The sequence below is a fragment of the Bos mutus genome, chromosome 2 (assembly GCF_027580195.1).
Source record: "Bos mutus isolate GX-2022 chromosome 2, NWIPB_WYAK_1.1, whole genome shotgun sequence".
NCBI classification, from domain to species: Eukaryota; Metazoa; Chordata; class Mammalia; order Artiodactyla; family Bovidae; genus Bos; species Bos mutus.
The window spans coordinates 106,952,454-106,975,426 of NC_091618.1; the positions used below are offsets into that span (position 1 = coordinate 106,952,454).

General features: G+C 37.6%; 1 protein-coding gene across 2 annotated transcripts in view; it reads left to right on the plus strand.

Moving 5' to 3' along the window:
- XIRP2 (xin actin binding repeat containing 2) overlaps positions 1–19,716 on the plus strand; it is a 79,640-nt gene extending 59,924 nt beyond the window's left edge. Inside the window, exons 5-9 of one of the 2 annotated variants that reach the window (XM_070357855.1) lie at positions 104–176; positions 1,114–1,244; positions 1,908–11,226; positions 13,320–13,453; positions 17,820–17,958. In XM_070357855.1, coding sequence (XP_070213956.1) covers positions 104–176; positions 1,114–1,244; positions 1,908–11,226; positions 13,320–13,414 — 9,618 coding nt within the window. In that variant the 3' untranslated portion in view covers positions 13,415–13,453; positions 17,820–17,958. Of the gene's footprint in view, positions 1–103; positions 177–1,113; positions 1,245–1,907; positions 11,227–13,319; positions 13,454–17,819 lie in introns of both variants that reach the window. The other variant, XM_005900481.3, reaches the window with a different exon arrangement.
- Positions 19,717–22,973: the final 3,257 nt, after the last annotated feature.

Consider the following 22,973-nt stretch of genomic DNA (forward strand, 5'->3'; position numbering starts at 1 on the left):
TTACCGTCTGAGCCACCAGGGAAGTCCAAGAATACATGTACAATCCTGAAATGACCTGATTTCTTAAAAACAATTATTTATTTAAAATTATCTTTAAACATAGGTCTCTCATCTTGAAAAACACACTGAGGAAATAAACCAAGCTTCTAAGCTCCATCAATATGTTCAAGAAACAGGTAAGAATCTGATATTATTTGATTTGAATATACCTTTTTACTGTTGATGCGTCTGTGTTTGAATAGAGAACTTCTAAAGTACAAGCCTTCCCACTAAATAAAGTTAGTAACTATTACTCATGATTCTAATGGAGATAGGGCAGTATTTCTATATATAATTAGGTTCTGTCTATGCTAAGAGCTGCAATAAGCTTCTAAAATAGTTCATTGCCCTTCAACCTTATGATGTATCCAAAAGCCTAGAAGGTGATAAGCCAGTCATCTCTGAATTGTTTCTGCCTTAGGGATCTAGAATAAACTTGATGTTTATCAAGCTCCTTGGGAACAGAAAAGTTATCTAGATTGTACTACTTTTAATGATAGATTCAAGCATGTTTAAGTCTAATTCTCCAACCTCCAGATATGAGATTAGATTCCAGGCAAACTTGTGCGGATCTGCATAAAATGGGTACAGAGTGTCTTGCCTGTAAAAGGGGAATGAGTTTTGCTATTCCTAAGTGCTAGAAGGGAAGATTTAAGCCAACTGTGACCCAAATGTTACTTAACTATATCTGAATTTTGTTTTATTGTAGTTTTGCTTAAGGAAGTAGATCCTTTTCTATTCTTCTGCTGTTCTTTTCTTGTTTTATAACTTTTATTATTATTTGAGCACAACAGTAAAACATGCTTGTAGAAAATTTGGAAAATATATGCAATTAAAATAAATAACAGCTTCATAACTTATGACTTTCCATCCAGTAACCACCATTATTTTTCTTCCTATATTTCTTGACAATTACTAACTTACCTAATGAAGTAGTGCCATATGTATACACTTATATCCTGAATACTTTTACTTAACTTACATTATAAGAAGTTTTCCATAGTATTATAATGACTTCTCAAACATCATGTTTATTAGTTACATAATATCCATGGTGTTCTTTTGTGTTTATAGTCATAGATACACCTGAAGAGGAAGAGATTCCAAAGGTTTCGACTAAGTTTTTAAAAGAACAATTTGAAAAGTCTGTCCAGGAAAAGGTCCTTTATTCTGACAAAGAATTGACCCCAGCCAAGCAGATTAAGGTAAGATAATGTCTCTGCACAGAGACATGTTAAGTATAAAACCACATGTAAACACATAACATTTTCAAATTATTGAATGAAGAGGTTTTCCAATAGCAAAAAAAATATCCTGAACCAGTACTTATTCTGTTCCAGACAAAGAATATTATTCTACATGAGAAAAGCAGTAGAGAGAATTAAAACTTTTCTCACTAAAGCAAATTAGGGGAGAAAAAATTATGTATGTACTTAAGTTTAATAATTCACATTAGATAAAGTAATAAAGCCAGTTTTTAAATGTCATCTACTTACTCTGTTGTGTTTAAAATTCCAAGGAAAACAAAACAACCCTCAAAAGTGCTTTAAGATTTTAATTTTTTCCCTCTAGATTACTCTGCATAGCACATTAAGTAAAGAAGGAAAGACAGTCAAGATTATGGGTAAATGTTAAAATACTGAGTTCCTGATGTATTGAATAGGGAATATAATTCTAAAAAGTGCAAATGGATTATAGGAAAGATAGCAACATATACTGAATGTTGCTTTGAAGTAGGTCTCTAAATGGACTCTATCACCTCTTGTTCCCAATGGAGATATCGTAGCATGGGCAGGTGAAAGGCAGTGCCCAGAAAGTCTCCACCACTATACTCATCTTTATAAGATTTGATTTTCTCTCCCTTAAAGATGGAAAGTGAATCTGAAGAGACTTTAAAGCCATCATCAATTGTGGGTACCTCTTCTACTTCTTACACTTCAACCAGCCAGAGGAAGGAAACATCAACCACCAGATACAGTGACCACAGTGCCACTTCCTCAACTCTGGCACAAATTAATGCCACTCCTTCGGAAAAGACAGAAGAATTTCCTCCTCCCCCGCCCGACATGCTTCAACCTCCAGTAGATGTGACAGCATTTTCCCAGTCCCCTGAACTCCCCAACCCTCCTAGAAAACCACCAGTCCCCAAAGAATTATACTCCAAACAAAGAAATTTGTATGAATTAAACCGTTTATATAAACACATCCATCCCGAGTTAAGGAAAAACTTAGAAAAAGATTATATCAGTGAGGTTTCTGAGATTGTTTCTCGTCAAATGAATGCAGGGAGCTCAGTTTCAGCAGATGTGCAACAAGCCCGGTATGTTTTTGAAAATACGAATGACAGTTCTCAAAAAGGTCTGAACTCGGAAAGAGAACACGTGGAGTGGGATGAAATTCTGAAGGGGGAGGTGCAGTCCATGAGATGGATCTTCGAGAATCAGCCATTAGATTCCATCAACAATGGCTCTCCAGATGAAGACAACATCTCCAAGGGCATTGCTGATCAAGAAATCATTGCTGGTGGTGATGTGAAATATACCACATGGATGTTTGAAACCCAACCCATCGATACTCTGGGGGATCATTCTTCTGGCACTGAGAAACATGCTGAGAAAATTCCTGAGCTAGCCAGAGGAGATGTCCACACAGCCCGGTGGATGTTTGAAACAAAGCCATTAGACTCGATGAATAAATTGCATCAAAGCCAAGAAGAATCAATAGCAACTGCCATAAAGGACATAACTGGGGGGGATGTCAAGACTGTGAGATACATGTTTGAAACTCAACATCTGGATCAACTTGGACAACTTCACTCAGTAGATGAGATGCACCTACTGCAACTCAGATCTGAGCTCAAAGAAATTAAGGGGAATGTTAAGAGAAGTATAAAATATTTTGAAACGCAACCATTATATGTTATTAGAGATGGCTCAGGTCAAATGCTAGAAATTAAAACTGTTCACAGAGAAGATGTTGAAAAGGGGGATGTGAGAACAGCACGTTGGATGTTTGAAACACAGCCCCTAGACACAATTAACAAAGATATAACAGAAATTAAAGTCGTCAGAGGAATATCCATGGAAGAAAATGTCAAAGGTGGGGTGCATAGGGCCAAGTGGTTGTTTGAAACTCAACCTTTGGAGAAAATCAAAGAAGAGACAGAAGAGGTCATCGTTGAAAAGGAAACAGTAATAGGTACAGATGTCTCTAAAAAGTGTTGGATGTTTGAAACACAGCCATTAGATATTCTGAAAGAAGTTCCTGATGCAGACCATCTAAAGTCTGAAGAGATAATAGGGGGCGATGTACAAACTACTAAGCAACTATTTGAAACACTTCCAATAGAGGCTTTAAAAGATAGCCCTGATGTAGGAAAACTTCAAAAAATTACTGCTTCTGAAGAAGAAAAGGGGGATGTCAGGCACCAAAAATGGATTTTCGAAACCCAACCTCTGGAAGAGATTAGAGAAGATAAAAAAGAGTACATACGAACAGTGAAACTTGAAGAAGTTGACAGAGGAGATGTAAGGAATTATACACATATCTTTGAATCAAACAACTTGATTAAATTTGATGCATCACATAAAATAGAGGTGGAAGGAGTCACAAGAGGTGCTGTAGAGTTAAATAAATCACTCTTTGAAACAACACCATTATATGCCATTCAAGATCACCTTGGAAAATACCATCAAGTAAAGACAGTCCAGCAAGAAGAAATCCTAAGAGGTGATGTAAGAAGCTGTAGGTGGCTTTTTGAAACAAGGCCCATCGATCAGTTTGATGAAAGCATTCATAAATATCAGATAATTAGAGGAATATCTGCTCAAGAAATACAGACTGGGAATGTAAAATCTGCTAAGTGGCTATTTGAAACCCAACCACTTGATTCGATTAAATATTTTAGCAATATGGAAGAAGTAGAAAGGAAAACTGAACAAGTCACTGATATTGTTAAAGGGGATGTCAAAACCTGTAGATGGCTTTTTGAAACCCAGCCAATGGAATCTCTTTATGAAAAAGTTTCACTAATGACTGGCAGTAAAGAAATTCATAAGGGAGATGTCAAAGCCTGTACCTGGCTCTTTGAAACTCAGCCACTTGATACCATAAAAGATGACTCTGAAGCAACAGTCAAATTGCAAACTGTGAAACAAGAGGAAATCCATGGTGGGGATGTTCGTACAACATGTTTCCTTTTTGAGACAGAAAATTTGGACAGCATACAAGGAGAAGAAGGAAAGGAGATCAAAGCCATAGAAATGGATATCCAAGCTGGGGATGTCTCCAGCATGCGGCATAAATTTGAAAGTCAGTCCTTAGATTCTATAAGTTCCGGTTCAGAGGAGGTTTTGAGAAAGATCAAAACCCTAAAGGCTGAAGATATTCAGAAAGGCAATGTTTTAAATTGTAGGTGGCTCTTTGAAAACCAACCAATTGATATGATAAAAGAAAGTCAAGAAGGTGATGAATTAGTTAAGACAGTGACAGACATACAAGGTGGAAATGTAAGAAAGGGGTGCTTTATTTTTGAGACTTTTTCTTTAGATGAGATTAAAGAAGAATTGGACTATATTAGCACCAAGAAAACAATTACTGAAGAAGTAATAAAGGGCGACGTAAAAAGCTATAGAATGCTCTTTGAAACCCAGCCACTCTATGCAATTCAAGATCGAGAAGGGTTTTATCATGAAGTGACTACAGTTAAAAAGGAAGAGGTAATTCACGGCGATGTACGAGGGACAAGGTGGCTTTTTGAAACAAAACCATTAGACTCAATTAATGAATCTGAGACTGTGTATGTGATTAAATCTGTCACACAAGAAGACATTCAGAAGGGGGATGTTAGTTCTGTTAGATACAGATTTGAAACCCAGCCACTGGATCAGATTGCAAAGGAATCACGTGATATTGTGCCCACTGTGGACTGTATTCAAGGTGGGGATGTAAGGAAAAGTAAACAATTCTTTGAGTCTGAAAATTTGGATAAGAATACTTATGTAAGAACAGTAAGTGTCAATGAAATACAGAAGGGCAATGTTAAAACATCCACCTGGCTGTTTGAGACCCATACTCTAGATGAACTGAGAGGAGAAGGATCAGAATATGAAAATATCAAAACAGTCACCCAGGAAGATATGCAGAAAGGTGATGTGAAGCAGGCAGTATGGCTCTTTGAAAATCAAACTTTGGATTCTATTAAGGAAGCAGATGAAAGCATCACAAAAATCACCAAGGAAGAAATCCCTCCTGCTGATGTCAAGACAACTACATGGCTCTTTGAAACCACACCCCTTCACAGATTTACTGAAAATAGGGTAGAAAAGGTGGAAATTATTGGCAAGAGCATTAAAGAAACCTTAGGAGAACTGTACTCTCAAAAAGTTATCGAGGCTCCTGGAATCATCATTGAAGCTGATGAGGTTGGGGATGTTCGAATGGCAAAATACAAGCTAATGAATCAAGCATCACCTGAGATACAGAAAGAAGAAATTATCAAGGTTGACCTCAGAAATATAATGGTGAACCTTCTTTCTGAAAGAGACTGTAAGAAAAGAGAGATTTTGGTCAGTGAAGAAGAGAAGGGAAATGTTAATCTGACCAAAACTCAGTTATTAAACAGATCAACAGAATTTCATGCTGAAAAAGAAGAGATAGTGAGTGGTGATGTCCAACAAGCAATAAAAAACCTGTTCTCTGAGGAAAGATCTGTAAAGAAAGGTATTTTGATTCAGGAAGATGAAAGAGGCGATATTAACATGACTATCTATTGTCTTCTTCATGAAAATGCTGGTGATACAATTAAGCGTGAAGAAATAGTAGGGGGTGATGTAAAACGTACGATTCATAATTTGCTATCTTCCATATCAAACAATAAAATATCTGAAAGGGCTAAAATTGATGCCTCTGAGAGAGGAAATGTTCAGTTTTTTACAACATGCATAGAAACTGGAGCTTTGGATTATCTCAGACAACTCCAGACAGGCTCAAATGAGATACTAACAGGTAGGAAACAAGAAAAAGAGGAAGAAATCATTGGTGGTGATGTAGAAGGCACAAAACTGTTATTAAAGAAAAGGCAATCTCAGGTTGAACGTACTGTTAATGAAACTGACATCATCCCAGGAGATGTGCATAATACAGTTAAGGTTTTTCTGACAGAGCCTCAGAATACATCTTGTAAGTTACCCAAAGAAGAAATTATTAAAGGTGATGTGAAGTCAACCCTAAACTCCCTCAGCCAGGCCGTAAGTCAGAAAACAGTGGCTAAAACAGAAGAAATTATAAAAGGTGACATGCTGACCACCCTCAAGTCACTTAAGGAATCAAGTCAAAAATGGAAAGATTCTAAACAGCCTGACGTCGTCCCTGGGGATATTGAGAAAGCTATTGAATGCCTTGAAAAGACTGCACATACGAGGACGGAAATACTGAAAAAGGAGCTTATCCTAGATGACCTCGAGGCATCATTAAGGAATCTAAAAGAAACACAAACAGCTTTCAAAGAGGTAAATAAAAGTGCAGTGAAAGATGAAGTGCAGACTGTGATGGCAGGATCCAAAGAAGAGCAGAAAACAGGGACTCATCAGGTGGCTGTACAGAGGGACAAAAAAAGCATTCTGCAGCCAAGACCAGGACCCTTTGAGCCAGCAGCCAGGTGGCAGGAGGGAGCAGACATTCTCAATCAAACTATAAACAAATCTTGTCATGGAGATTTAATGAAAGAAAGAACTGAGGTTAATCTTCCAAAAGCCCCCAAAGGCCCTGTAAAGATTGTCATAGATCGTGAACAAAACAATGATGCTCTTGAGAAAAACCTTAGAAAACTATCTAATTCACACCAAGTGGGTATCTGGACTGATAACATGACAGAGCAACATCTTAGGGATGAACATGTAAGCGGACAGTTGACTTCAACCCTGTCAGTTAGGGAACATCGAAAAACCAAGGAAGCAGAGACAGAGAGAGAACAGAAGAAGGAGGCTGTGTTTTTGCAATCTATTGACAAAACAATTGGAAAGCAACAGACTGAAACTGGCCAACTGAGGAATGACTACCAGAAGATTGAGGCTTTCCCTGTCAAGAGTCCTAAAAATACCAAAAACACTAAAATATCAACAGATACACAAAGCTCTAGGCCTGGTTTAACCCAGGGTCCAGTCAACAGGATGGCTGGAGAAACACGTGAGGTTTCAGAGGACTTTCAGAAGCAGACTCTGTTAAAACAAGAAAAGCAATATTCTAATAAAGATATAATGAAAAAGAATGTGACCCTTCAACCAGGGTGGCAGACTTTGCCTGTGAATCAAGACATGTCAAATGTAACAGAAGTGAAAGTCTCCCAAAAAAGCCACAATCAACTTAAGGCAATTGACAAAAAGCAGACTGATATTCATCTGAAGAGCCAGGACTTTCTAATGAAGACAAATACCTCCAAAGACTTAAAAATGGCAATGGAAATGTCCTTTAATCCAATCAAATTTAACCCTGAAAATAATGCAAAGGAAAATGAGTTCCCTCTTCCACCTCCATCTCCACCTCCTCCTCTACCTTCCAATGCATCATCTGAAATTGAATTTCCTCTTCCTCCTCCACCTCCTTTAATGATGTTGCCTGAAAAAAATGTGTTTCCTCCATCACTGTCCACTGAGAAGATACAGGCTGAATTTGAAAATTTTCCAGGCCTCCCTCTTCCTCCACCACCAGAAGATGAGAAATTTGAAAGAGAATGTCTATCCACGTTTCCACCACCGCCCCCTCCTCCTCCAGCTCCAGCTCTAAAACCAGCACATCTCCTTTCCTCTTCTGTTCAAGAAAAGCATAATGGAACATTCATACAATACTCCCAAGAAGAAGCCTCAAGCTCTCAGGCTAAAATCACAACAGGAAAATCTGGAGGACGTTTGCCACCTCCCACACTCCCCAAACCCAAGTTTCCCAAGCAGATAGAAGATATAAAGAATCATAGTTCCCCAAAAGTTGATTTGGAAAATTCTCTGCCAGATACAGAATGTAAAATGACTCCCTCAAAGGATCAGAAAAGAGTAATAACGGCAACTAGCAGTGAACACATAGAGACAATGCAGAATGTATCTAGCAAAAGTCTTGATAAAAGAAAACAACTATCTATGGACTCTACAAGGTCTTTCTCACAGGCAGTTCCAGAAAGTTCACCACCCAAGAAAAAACCTATAGCACCTCTCATAAAATCTCATTCATTTCCAGCAGGTTCAGGGCAGCAAAGTCCAAAACCTTATATGAGAAAATTTAAAACACCTTTAATGATTGCTGAAGAAAAATACAGACAACAAAGAGAAGAGCTTGAAAAACAGAGACAGGGGAGTTCGGGCTACAACATAGTTAGAACAGAGAGCCAAAATCAAAACATATCAGAGTTGAAAAAGGAAGTGCTGTTACAAAAAACAAAGGAGGAGGTCCCCCTAACTGGAATGGATTCAGAGGTGACTGCAGCCCAAACCAACCCGGTCTCTCAAAGTCTTTCTCAAGATCTAAGGGTCTGTACTGATAACCAGCTTTCCACAACACCGGCAGTGACATTCTCTGCCAAGAGGCTCCAACATGTTCCAGCAACCTTGGAAGGCAAAGATACGATGAAAAAGGAAGTTTTGCAGAGCTCAAAGGGTATGATCCAATCTAAATCAGCTTGTGAAATTAAACAGAGTCAGCAAGAATATAGGACCCAGCAAACACAACAGAAGCATCTGGAGCAGTTGCACTTGCCCAAAAGCCAGCCAGTTTCCCCCAGTTTCAAAGTTAAAACCATGAAGGTTCCAATTCTAGGTCATAAGTTAGATGAAACAAACCACAGCTATGAAAGTCATAAAAAGCAATCTGAAGTTGATATTCAAACCATTACCAAACAACAGTACCAGGAAACCGGGAGAACAGAAGCAAGGACTGAAGGTAGAAGCTATAAGCAATCAGTGACTGAAAAACATTATCAATTACCTGCGAAGGAGAAGAGAGCAACAATACAATTGCCTACAGAAACCACAGGGAAAAGCCATGAAAGTAAGCTCAAAATAGTTCATGAGAAGCAAAGAGAATTTAGAGAATCTGAGAGTGGGAAATTTCTAGGAAGTGAAGAAACAATTCAGGGACCACCAATGATTGGTCCAAAGAAAGAAAGTCTAATAGCTGAAAACAAACAAGAACACTTGAATATATCAGCTCAGAAGGTAGTCGAACAAAAGGTTACTGAGGCACATCTTGATTCTCAGACTCAGAATTTTCAGCAAACACATACACAGTCTTTTGAAAGTCAAGTTGAACATAAAAAATTGCCCCAGCCAAATAATAATCTTCAGGAAGAAAAATATCTTGGCGTCAAGGGCATACAACAGAAACAAGTCTTTTCTAATACTAAAGAGTCAAAGCAAGAGATTACACAGAACAAATCTTTATTCTCTTCTGCGAAAGAATCCCAGCAGGATGATGGAAAACGTGCTGTAAATGTATTGGAATTCTTGAGAAAACGTGAAGAACTACAACAGATTCTGTCTAGGGTAAAAGAGTTTGAAGCAGAGCCAGATAAAAATGGCCTTAAGACATTTCAGATGCTGTTAAAAATTATTCCAGTATGGCTATTAAGTGAAGAAAAAAGAGAATATGGAGTTCGCATTGCTATGGAGAATAACACAGAAAAAATCAAAGAAGAAATAACACACATTAAGACTCAGGCAGAGGATATGCTTGTGTCCTGTGAAAATACAATTCAAACGGCCATGATATCGTCTAAAGCGGGAAAGCAGAGAAATAAAGCTACCAGTCTTAATGAAACATTATCTAAAATGTCTAATGCTAATGTCAGTTATAATAAAAATACCCAGCAGAAAGAAAATACAATTGTGGAAAAAGCAGAGCACCACCAAGTAGCAACTCATCAAGAAACTACTGCTCATCATCAAGTGAAAACCCATCAGGAAATTAAACTAGATGATGCCAAGGTTCCTCCTCCATCTTTAAAAACACGCCCATCGTCACCAACTTTCATAACGATCGAGTCTACCGCCCGGCGAACACAAACCTCTCCCAAGGATGAGCTTTCCCAGTCCCCTAAAAAGGACAGTTTTGCTGAACTATCACCAAGGCCGTCACAACCAACTAGAATCCTCAAAGCAAGTACCTCCCCTTCGCCACCCAAGAGTCGTTCTGAACAACTTGTGAAACTCAAAGACACCACTGCGAAGTTATCCAGAGGGATCATCCCATGTTCATCGATAACCCCGGTTCCCATTGTGGAGAAGAGGTCTGAGATCATCACATCTCCTGCAACACTTCGCCGTCAAATTAAGATAGAGGCTCGTGGTAGGGACTCTCCACCTACAATCACAATACCTATAACTGTAAATCATGCTGACAGTGGTTCTTTCAAAGAATCCATGGAAGCTCAAGAGGAAGTAAGGAAAGTAGAGAATAGGTCGACTTACGTTCACAAAGATGGAGTAAATTCTGCTACAGACATAGTGCCAGATACTGAGAGTTTTGACTCAGTGGAAATCATCCGCAAAGTCGAAGGACCTCGCCTGTCAGAGCACGCGCAGAGATACGAAGCAGCCAACAGGACTGTTGAAATGGCTGAAAATTTCATGAGTGACCATGAACATGAAATAAACAGGTGGTTCAGGGGATTTGAGGATGGCCTAAGTTTTGACACACAGTCAAATAGAAGAGCTTATATAAATGGAGAAGCAAATCGTAATATAAAGCAAGAAAGCCGTTCATTTAAGGAGGAATTTGGATTAACATCTTCAGAAAGCACTAGCTTTACGGGTTTTTCTCACAGTCGTCCTAGAGAGCTACAAGAAATGATGCCCGTTAAGCTGCCCAGCATACGCTCTGAAACAAGGTCTCTCAGTGAACATTTCTCAGGTGTGGATGCATTTGAGAGTCAGGTTGTTGGGTCGAAGACGACAGTCTCTTCGTCACATGGCTCAGAAGCTGGCAGATCTCGCTCTGACTTCAAGCACGCCCCACCCACCTATGAGGATGTCATCGCCGGCCACATTTTAGATGTTTCTGATTCACCTAAAGAACTCAGGAGGAATTTTCAACAGACTTGGCAGGAGAGTGAAAGAGTTATTAAAAACTTGGGATATTCAACCTCAGATGCTTCTGCAACTGAGATGGAAACCACCTTCCAAGAGGAATCTGCATTTATACGTGGTAAATGACCTTGCAAAGAGTGAAGTAAGATTAACCCTTTAAAAGCACAGAGCTAAGACGATTTGCAATTAAAAGAGTACATGGAAAGAACTAAACACCATAACGTAAAACTAACAGCTTTCCCTGGTTGTTGCTATCCTTCCCTTTACCATGCTTGCTTTTACTACTTTCTCTTTACAAAAGCTTTTAATATGATTCACCAGCCCTGTGTGAGAGTAACAAACACTACTCTATAGGTTATTGAGACCTGTGTTTGTCAAGGTAAATAAGGCTTTAGATAAAGCAGCAGGTATAATAATAATTGCTATTGTGATAGCATTAATTATTATATAGATTTTATATTTATTAATTATTGTATACCATTAGTACATTATGAGTATTTCTTATTAAAATATTATTTTATACACTTGTTAAAGACAATAGGAGATAATATTTCTTGACCTATTATTGATAGATTTTTAACTACCAGACTTAAGTGGTGTTTGAGTTTGCATTCAATACAACCTGGTAATAATCCAAGAAACAATTTACACTCTGCATATGTGCTTTAAGGATTTTCATTGATTGGGATCTCTGACAAAAGTGTAGTATGGAATTAGACCTTTTGTATATTTAATTATTGTTGTTGAGTTGGATGGAATTGGCTCTCTAATGCCACTGCTATTTTTCCCCTTGTAATTGATTTTCTTTTGCCTTTCCTAAACCCCAAATTATAGCTCAATTGGCCTCATTCACAGATAAATGTGGACAATAATTTTAAAATATAATTATATTTGGAAGAAAAGAGATTTAAAACACATGAACTTAGTACAGATTTTTTTAACATCAGAGAACAGCTCATTTCTTTATATTTTCCTCCTTTTTACAATTAATGAGGCTTCACAATAAAAAGATTTGACATAATTAATGTAGCCCATTATTTTAGATAGATTGAAAGAAATAGCAAGCCTAAAAATAAAAACTGCTGAAACTAATAATTCTGCCCTTATCATATTTGCAACATATGTGTCTACTTTATCAGGTTAATATAATTTCTTAATGTACTGGCTTCTGGCATAATTAAGCAAAGCTGTCTAATTTCAAATGCTGAGTTTCTGTTAACTAAAGACATAAAAAATACAAGGAAACTGGTGTTAAATATAGAAGTGTGTCTCCTATTAGAACAAAATAAATAAAGGAGATTTCTTAGTAGCCCAAATTGAGCATCAAAACATTAAAGTGTGTGTATATAATATTTATTTATATAAAAAACAATGCACATATATGCTCATATATAAAACTACTACAAAAGCTTATTCTTACAGATGAGTTGTGAGAATCAAAACAATACTCTGGCAAAAGTTGTGTCAGTTTTGAACCACTAGGCAAACATTGGTAATATAACTATGCAAACACTTGGTAATATAACTACTTATAGGAACTGGCATTCACATGTAATTTTGGTGGAGGTAGGGAAATCATAAGAGGCAGAGATAAGAATCCCCAAAGCCCTGAAATCTTAAGCTATTTAGACTGAGGACAAATGGTTCTGAATAGTTCAGTGTATTTAGGAGTCTCGTCTTATTGTTAAGAATTAGTGTCACAGAGTCAACACTAAGTCATCAAGAAAATACCTAAACAAATAAAATATCAGCTGAAAAGATATATGGATATATTTTAGAAAAATCTCTACAGAATACTTTAAAGACTAAAACTTTAGACCAAGTTAGGTATAAACTTTTATATACATAGAAAGTTCAGTCATTTAGAATGATAAGTGGTCTCAGGAGGTCTCCTCGTGGCTGATTTTCCTATATATCCTTTTCAGTGTATTGAAGTTAGTGAACACATTTTACTCATGTATATTCCCTAAAATAATAAAAATTAACTTGTCCCATGTATAAATAGTAGAGAAACCAGAATAAGGTTGATTGTACCAGAACCTTATGCCTAATGGTAGATGCCCTACATCCAGAGAAGGAACATCGAGACCAGTAGTGTTAGAACTTTCTACACTAACTGCATGGCCAGTTAATATGCTGTTCTGTTTGTTTTGTTTTTACAATGTGACTGAAAACAGTATTACATAAGCTCTTATACATTTTTATTTTTAGAAACTGCAACTCCAAGACAAGGAAATATGCATACTTTGTCAAAAGACGGTTTATCCAATGGAGTGCCTAGTAGCAGACAGGCAGAGTTTTCATAAATCCTGTTTCCGCTGCCACCATTGCAACAGTAAACTGAGGTAAAACTGTTTTGTGGCCTGGGGCACAAATAGTCAAAGAGCTTGCAGTATACTTATAACATCATGTCTCTTCAAAGATGTCAGTTTTTCCAAATCCTGTTTCCATCAGTTAAAACAACAAATGGAAATGTGGTCATTTTCTGTGTTGCTCGGAATGGCTGTTACCTTTTTCCTTTTGACATTTTGCTTTCTTAATAAAATTCAGAAGGGGCCCTTTAGTCCAAGCATGAAGATCACATAGATAAGAGAAATAACTCTCACCACCACCAACCGTTCCCAATGCCATGCTCCATTGCGTAAGAAGAATGATCTTTCTAAAAATGCAAATCTGGGATCACTTCCCAGTTTTAAACATATAATGGCTTCCTCTATTCCCAAAATTAACATATAAATATGAATTAAAAAGTGATTCAATATCTTGTCCCTTCTCATCTCCCAGCACCCCTTCCTCCTGTTGCCTGTTGCTTTTCATGAAGACTGAATTTCAGTTCCTCGAAGTCATTTTTTTTTCTCGCTCATCTAGCTGATTCCAAATGTTGTTGCTGCTCCTTGGAGGAGTTTTCCCATGCCTCACCCCCATATCATTCCTCAGACCTCAACTGAGACTTTATGTCTTTGAAGTGACCTGCTTTTACCCCTGTATATGGATCACAGCATCTCCTGTGCTCGCTCCATTCTAACACAGTCTAGTGTAATTGTCCCTGGCTGTAGGAAATGTGTTAATGTTTGTCTTGTCAGTACCAAGTAAACCCAAATATACAATAAGGACTCAAAAATATTTATTCAATGACTGCTATTTTTAAAAAGCATTATATAAAACCCAGGCTTCCCTAGTGGCTCAGATGGTAAAGAATCTGTCTGCAATGCGGGAGACCTGGGTTCAATCCTTGGGTTGGGAAGATCCCCTGGAGAGGGCATGGCAACCCACTCCACTATTCTTGCTGGGGAACCCCCATGGACTAGGGTAACCTAGTAGGCTACAGTTCTTGGGCTCAGAAAGAATCAGACACAACTGAGCAATTAAACACAGTACAACACGTATAACACCCACAGATACAGAAAACCAAGCAAAGCAAATATGTGGCTCACTAAATTATAAAGTGAACACTTCATAAACACTATCAAGATCAAGAAATACAATATTGTTAGCCATTCCAGAAGCTCCTTCCTCCCTTTGCCCTTTGCAAACATAACCAGTCTCTTGCCTATGACTAAATATCATCCTTTATAGTAATTGTTTCCTTGCATTTTATAGTTTTATTTACCCAAATGTGCTTTCTTAAATTCTGTACTCTGGTTTTATCCTTTTTTAAAAAACTCTCTCAAGTCTTTCAAGTCTTTTTTAAAAATAATCTCTAGGCTAAGCTTTCCATCCATTCCTTTCATTCCTTATTGCTTACTTGTGAAAGACCCAGGACATTTGACCTATTATTAGAATACTTTCACAGAAGATGCTTCCCTGTATTTGGTATTTGGTTACACGGTGATACAGTTAATTTAAAAAAAGGCAGAATAAGTCCATAATTCTTTTCCTTTATTCATCAGTGTTGTCAATGTATCAATTTTTTATTTAACAATTTCATATAATAGTTTCTTATCTCCTAGAGATAACCACTTTTAAGATATTTTAATGTCTTTATAAACTTACAGATTTACACATGTTTACACAAACAATTATCATCATTACTGAAACTCCAGTTACTCTATACCTGGCCAGTGGAAGCCACTTCAAGTTGTCTCCTGAGTCCTTTTGACAGAACCCAAGTTGTCTGTGATAACCTCCTCTTTATCTGATAGGACTAGATGTCCCATGCTCATCTTATACATTTACTGGCCCAGGTGCAGAATCAGTCATTTCTCTAAGCCTTGGTTTCTTCTAGTGAGAATGTGAAATATTTCAAGACTATAATCTTGACACTCTTTCTACTGAGTTGATCACTATTTCTAAGCTTTTAAGTGTTAAGATCTAGTAAATATTTATATATACAGAAAAAAATAGGAATTCATAGGGATGTTTCCAAATTGAATTCAGAATTTCATAGCTTTTGCTTAGCCTCTTCTCCGTTACAGCTGTATCTTCTACTTCAGGGCTTCTGGTTCTCAAAGACAAAGGAGATAACAGAGTTAGACTATCCCATATTCATTTGAACAACAGTTTTAGAAAAACAAAGCTATCAGCACCACTAATTTGATTATCAAAGCATTAAAAATTGAATTTGCTCCGCTGATCACTCACACCCCATTTTGTTAAAATAGTGTACTGAGTCTTTGGTGTCATCATATATAGCTGTTACATGTTATAGTACCCCCCTCTATACCCTCATTTCATCCCAGTTAATATATAACAATGTATTTAATCTAACCCACAGTCCTTATGTTGACATTTCCTTAGTTATTATGGTTGCTCAAGCTTATTTTCAAGTAGATTCCTTAGAAAAGGCTCATGGAAAGTTTATTCCTTTAGTTCTTACATACTGATAACAATTTGTGATCTTTCAGTATGTAATTTCATTCTTTTTTATATTGGGAAATGCTCTTTAAATTATAGCTTTTTAGTATTTAACTTGTTTCATAATTTTATTTTCTCATTCAGGAACTCCTATTATATATTTTTCATTTATGATTATAAATTTTTTATCTTTTAATTTTCCTATTTTTCTTTAGTGAAAGTGTTAGTCACTCAGTCGTGTCCGACTCTTTGTGACCCCATGAGCTGTAGCCTACCTGGCTCCTCTGTCCATGGAATTCTCCAGGCAAGAATACTGGAGTGGGTTGCCATTCCCTTCTCCAAGGGATCTTTCCAACCCAAGGACTGAAACCAGGTCTCCCACACTGAAGGCAGGTTATTTACCATCTGAGCCACCAGGAAAGCCATATTTTTCTTAAGACGTTTCCTATTGATTTGCTCTTGTTTTTCTTTTAGTTTGGTTTTTATTGCTGACATGTTTGACTTTTTCCTTTTCTGTTTTCTTCTTGATACCTGACACCTTCTTTATTACTTTTTCTAATTACAATTCATGCTGTTCTTTTGGGTCTTTTATCATTTTCTTAATGTCTTTTAGCTCATTTTGAAATAGGTTAAAAGTTTGATGTTTCAAGAACATGTTTTTCTACCATGTTTTCGTTGCCTACAGTGATAATGCTCCTTATTCTTTCACTTCTCATAATAACTTTATATACTGTTTGGCCTTGATACTTTGCTGTTGCTTATTTTTATATGGTGTTAATTTACACAAATCTTGGAAGGAAGCAAAATTCAGGATGGTTTTCCCAACTTCACAGGGCTACCTTTTCTAATTTTCTTATACTGTTCAAAAAACTGTGGTGCCTTGATTCCTGGGATTTCCTGTCTTGAATTCTCTCCCTCATGTTGACTGGGACCTTTTGATTTCTGTCATCGTTGTTCTCCTCCCTTTTGATTCCACTCCCGTGTTTATTTTTCACAGTGTAGGATCTAAACAATCCCAGTGGGTCAGTTTTGAGTTTAATTTCTCCAGCCTCTTCAGACTTTCCTGCCACAGGACTTTTGCACTCTCACTGGCTATTGAAATGCCAAAACCTCTCCCAATTTGAGCTGCTGCTCTCCAATTGGCATGTGATACTTTCCAGGAAATATTGATTATTGTGTAGTCTCATTTTTTCAGGTCCATCAGACACCTTCCTTTCTCCCTCTGTTGTCATCCACACACATGCAACTATTATGCTAGTCTTGTAGCTGATATTGGTTTGTCCTTCCCTCCTTGTATTTTGAGGTTGATGAGGATACCTTGTCACTTAGTTTTGTTGTAATTTTATCCTTGGGTTTTTAGTTTTTCTCTCCATTTTTATGTAGTGATTCAGAAATATTAAAAAATTATGTTGCTGCCTTTGACTAAATTTGATGTTAATTTTAACAGGCATTTCTATTTGTTAATATTTCCAAAGAGACAAGATAAAAAATTGCATAGACAAGCTTTCCAATTCATTCATTCAAAGTCCACTTAACTAGGAAGTTCAAATAGTTAATTTTTTATGCTATTCAGGATTTGCTGAAAACTGCAGCCCCTCACAATTCTCGGAGTTAGCAAAGATTTAGTCCTTCCATTTTACATCATCTATAACTACATATGCATTACACTATAGCACCTTTTGTACCGGTACCTGACATACAGCACGAAATTCTGACTACTGCAAGACAAGTATTATAGAGGGCATTAGTGGTGAATATAATCTAACAGGAATGTTCAATTAATAGGCACGTTCCTATTGCCAGTAAGTTAATTGTACTCAATCTCTGATTCATTGCTCGAAATAATCAGTTCCCTAACGCTGTAAGAATTTGCAGTGTATACATAAAATGTTTAAAAATGTTTTTTCTTTTTGACAGTTTGGGAAATTATGCCTCACTTCATGGACAAATATATTGTAAACCTCACTTTAAACAACTTTTCAAATCAAAAGGAAATTATGATGAAGGTTTTGGACACAAACAGCATAAAGATCGATGGAAGTGCAAAAATCAAAGCAGCTCAGTTGACTTTACTCCTAATGAAGAACCAAATATGTGTAAAAACAATGTGGAAAATACCCCCATGCTTGGAGAACTTAATAAACATTTAGATGCTGGTAACAGTGAAGGGCAAAGGGATGGTTTGAAAAAATGTGGAAAGAGGGGAAAATTAAAAATCATTTGGCCTCCTTCCAGGGAGATACCTAAGAAAACCTTCCCCCTTGAGGAAGAGCTCAAAATGAGTAAACCTAAATGGCCACCGGAAATGACAACCCCTACATCTGCTGAATTTAAAAGTGGATCACTGATAGAACACATGAAAACTGTGGAAAACAAAGGACAAGAACGAGATAACATTTCTTTCCTGCAGCCATGCCTGCAGTCCATCCACATGTGTCAGAAAGAAGATGTTACAGGAATCAAAGAAATGGAAGCATATGAAGCAAGAAAAGAGAAGAAGGAAGGAAATAAGGATGTACAAGATAAGGTGAATGAGGCTGAAGACACGAAGAAGAGGAAAAGTGAAATGGATCTTAATGACAACAATAATGCGGTTGTGCAGAGTGCTGAGAAAGAGAAAAATGAAAAAGCTAATGAACCTGATGGTGCAGAAGTTTTACAGGTTACTAACACTGATGATGAGGTGGTACCAGAAAATCGTAAAGAGAATTTGAACAAGAATAATAATAACAATTATGTAGCAGCGTCATATCTGAATAATTGCAGGCAGAAGACATCTGTTTTAGAATTTCCTAATCTATTGCCACTGTCAAGTGAAGTGTACTACACTGCAAATGAATATCAAATTGAAAACTTAGAAAATGCTTCTAAACTCTCGGAGTTACTTGGTATATTTGAATCTGAAAAGACTGACTCAAGAAACGTGCTGCCTATGACTCTAGATAAACAGACTGACGGAGCTACTGCTGGCAGTCCTGTGCAGTCTGTCTCCAGGTCAGGCCTCGGTGATGGGAAAAGTTCAATGCCCTCTTCTGAGACAAACATTTTAAACATCAAAGGAAACCACTCCAATAATAAAAACCTACATTTCTTCTTTTCGAACACGGTGAAAATTGCTGCTTTTTCCAAAAGGAATGAGAACATTTCTACGCATAATTTAATAGATTCTGTAGATCATATTAAAAATATGCCATGTTTGTATTTAAGAGAATTGGGGAAGGACATCAAACATTGGCATGGGCAAACAATAGGAGCAGCACACGTCACAGATCTTGATGCTCCGAGCTGTGAATTTACAGCCAAGCCTCCGTTTCCCAGAGTGGAAGTCCAGTCTGAACAACTCACAGTGGAAGAGCAAATTAAAAGGAACAGACACTACAGTGACACTGAGTAAGTGTCTCTGGCCACTTGCAGTCCACAGCAGGCACTGAGAAATATCAGTGTTCTGAAAGAAGACTTTGCGGGTTTTGATAACCTCTTGTTGAATTTGTAAACGTTCAGAAATCTCATGTCTATCACAATGGATATAATATATCCATTGGATCCATAATGGATAAAATAATTCCTTGTATTACACTAGATGATGTTTTTCATAATTGGTTTGAATCTACTTTTAGTCTGAATGGAATCAAGAGATGAAACATTCTTGAATGTTTTCTTATCAAATGATACTTAAGTGTATTGCTCTGTTTTTTCAACATGCCAGATAACATCATGGTGACATTCTGTACTCTGATATTTATCACCATTCTTACACTTTCTCTATAATTTCTGCTGAAATAAAATTGAATCACCTGGGGTGCAAACCAAAACACTTGTGTCTCTTTTCTCCATGTATATTTTCATTCTAAGCATGTGTGTTATCATGATTAGGAAATATATGTCTTGCAGCAAGCATTTAATACGTAAACACACACTCCTGGAAAATTTTAATACTAAGCCAGAGCCACAGTATTATTAGAAAATATAAATACCCTCTTTTTCCCTCTTTTTATAAAGATACAAGAACTATTATGGTTGTTTATTTACCTATGTTAAACTATCATGGAACATACCTATAAACATTTAATGAAAAAAATATCACTTTGCATCAAAATAATGTGAATGTGAAGTTCATACTCAGAAATCAACTGAACTTGAAAGATTTTAGAAGTTACTTAAAAAAATTATGGCACACATTTTTAATGCTTACTATATATGCAATTGGTGGACATATAAATGATATCATTACATTTTGTCAGATTTTTTTCTTACCCTATTTAATGGACGTTAATTTTTTGTTACAAAACACTGTCTTTCGAAAATTTCACTTCTGACTTTTCCTTTCCTCAAATACATGTGATAATTCTGAGAAGAAAAATAATGTGAATATAAATGAGCCACTGCATGTTAACTTCAAGTTTAGTTCAGTCGCTCAGTCATGTCCGACTCTTTGAGACCCCATGGACTGCAGCACGCAGGCTTCCCTGTCCATCACTAACTCCAGGAGCTTACTCAAACTCACGTCCATCAAGTGTGAGGCCATCCAACCATCTCATCCTCTGTCATCCCCTTCTCGTCCTGCCTTCAATCTTTACCAGAATCAGGGTCTTTTCCAATAAATCAGTTCTTTGTATTAGGTGGCCAAAGTATTGGAGTTTCAGCTTCAGCATCAGTCCTTCCAGTGAATATTCAGGACTAATTTCCTTTAGGATGGACTGATTGGACCTCCTTGCAGTCCAAGGGACTCTCAAGAGTCTTCTCCAACACCACAGTTCAAAAGCATCAGTTCTTTGGTGCTCAACTTTCTTTATAGTCCAACTCTCACCTCCATACATGACTGCTGGAAAAACCATAGCTTTGACTAGACGGACCTTTGTTGGCAAAGGTCCTTTGTTGTCAAGAATGTGAAAAGGCATTTTGATGTAAAATGTACATATATAAAATAGGCCTTATTCTGTATTTTTCTACATGAGCACAGACCATTGTCTTTCTATCAAGTATGAAACCAAAATGTAATGTTGAAAACTCATTCTTTTTAGGAATTATAACAATTCTCTCTTATTAGTATGTTCTCAACAGGTTTCTAAGACATTATTCATTTGCCAGGGTTGCCATATAAAGAACCACATACTGGATGGCTTAGACAACAGAAATTTACTTTCTCACAGTTCTGAAGGCTAGATGTTCAAGATCAAGGTGTCTGCAGGATTGGTTTCTCCTAAGGCCTCTCTCCTTCACTTGCAGACAGCTTGCCCTCTCACTGCGTCCTCACATGGCCTCTTCTCTATGCAGGTGTACTGATGATGTTTCTTCCTCTTCCTATAAAGATATTAGGCCTATTGGATTAGGGCCCCACTCCAGTAACTTCATTTAACCTTAATCATCTTTAATACAAACCCTACCTCCATATATAGTCACACTGGGGATATGGCTTCAACATATACATTTTGTGGGAATATATTTACCCAGTTTAATGGAGTACTGTGAAAATCTGCAAAGAAAACCATTAACTGTGGTACTACAATAGCAAAATTACTGTTTAAATGGAATTATTCCACTTTTGATCTACTCTTTGAATCTTTATTATTTATTTATTGGCTTTGAGTTGGCTCAGTGGTAAAAATCTGCCTGCCAATAAAGGAGACACAGGAGATGCAAGTTTAATCGCTGAGTCAAGAAGATCTGCTAGAGAAGGAAATGACAACTCACTCCAGTATTCTTGCCTGAGAGATCCCATGGACAGAGGAACCTGGTGAGCTACAGTCCATAGGGTCACAAAGAGTTGGACGTGACTGAGCCACTGAGCATGCACATATTATTCATTTGGCTGCTCTGGGCCTTAGTTATGGCATCTGGGATTTAGTTGTGGCACACACAACCTTTAATTATGTCTTGTGAGATAATATATGCTAAGATTACACAAAAGTTTCCGTAGAGAAAAAATAATTTATAAATGATCATGGCAATATCTTGAGATTTAGTTTATTAATGTCAGTTGCACTTTTACAAAAGTGGTTTGCTTTACAAAATTTCTACCTTGGGATTCTGCGCATTTAATTTTGATATCCCAGTCCACATAACTGTCAGTTACATTAAAACTTGGGATTAAAATTAGCTAATGTAGATATCAGGGAAGACAATAGAAAAATATGAATTGTTCTTTTGTTTAACCTTCACTCAATCAACAACATATTGTTTTAAAACCTTCTTTATCAGAAATAATCATTGACTGCCTCACCTTCCTTGGGTAACATGTAAGATTTTTTAAAAATTCACATATATTTGGGGAGAGAACAAGATGGCAGAGGAGTAGGTGGATGTGGAGTACATCTCTCTCCATGGATACATCAGGAAGATGCCTTCAGCCACAGAAGTGCATGCAGAACACCAGCTGAGAGCAGACAGGAGTACCTGACCAGTGGGAAAGAATATATAGAACCACCCAAAACTCGGTAGGACAAAGGAACTAGGGGGAAAAACAGGAGTGTTAGTAGGACTGGACCTGCCCTCGGCCGGTGGAGGAACTGAAACAGGGATCTGATCCCCACATTGGGGCAACTGTCTGAGTCAGAGGAGAAACAATTAAGGCCAAGAGTGAAACAGCTGATCTGTGGCAGCCTAAATGGAATGAGAATCAGACAGTCCTTGCCGCAGCCATACCTACCCCAGACAGGGACACAGGTCCCCTGGAAGGCACAGCAGCTGGGAGCTGGATTTTAGGGATTGTGGAGCAATCCCAGTGCAGGGGCTGCTGTTGACTGAGACGAGACAGATCAATGGGATGTGAGGGAGGAGATCGTGGTGGGAAATGCCAGTTAAGGAAAGCCAGGCAGCCATGGAAGCAAGGCAGTACTGCTGAGTCATACATAAAGGGTGAAGCCATCACCATAGCCTCTCTCTCCCCAGGCGCCAGCATCAGCAGCTGGACAATAGAGAGGCTGGCCCATCAAACTCCTGACACACTGAACTACAGAGTAGGACCCCACCCAGGGTTCCCCTTTAAGTGCCTGATGCACTGATCTACAGAGTAGGCCCCCGGCCGGGGGCTGGGGGGGAGGGGCCCTCTATGTGCCTGACATGCTGAACAAC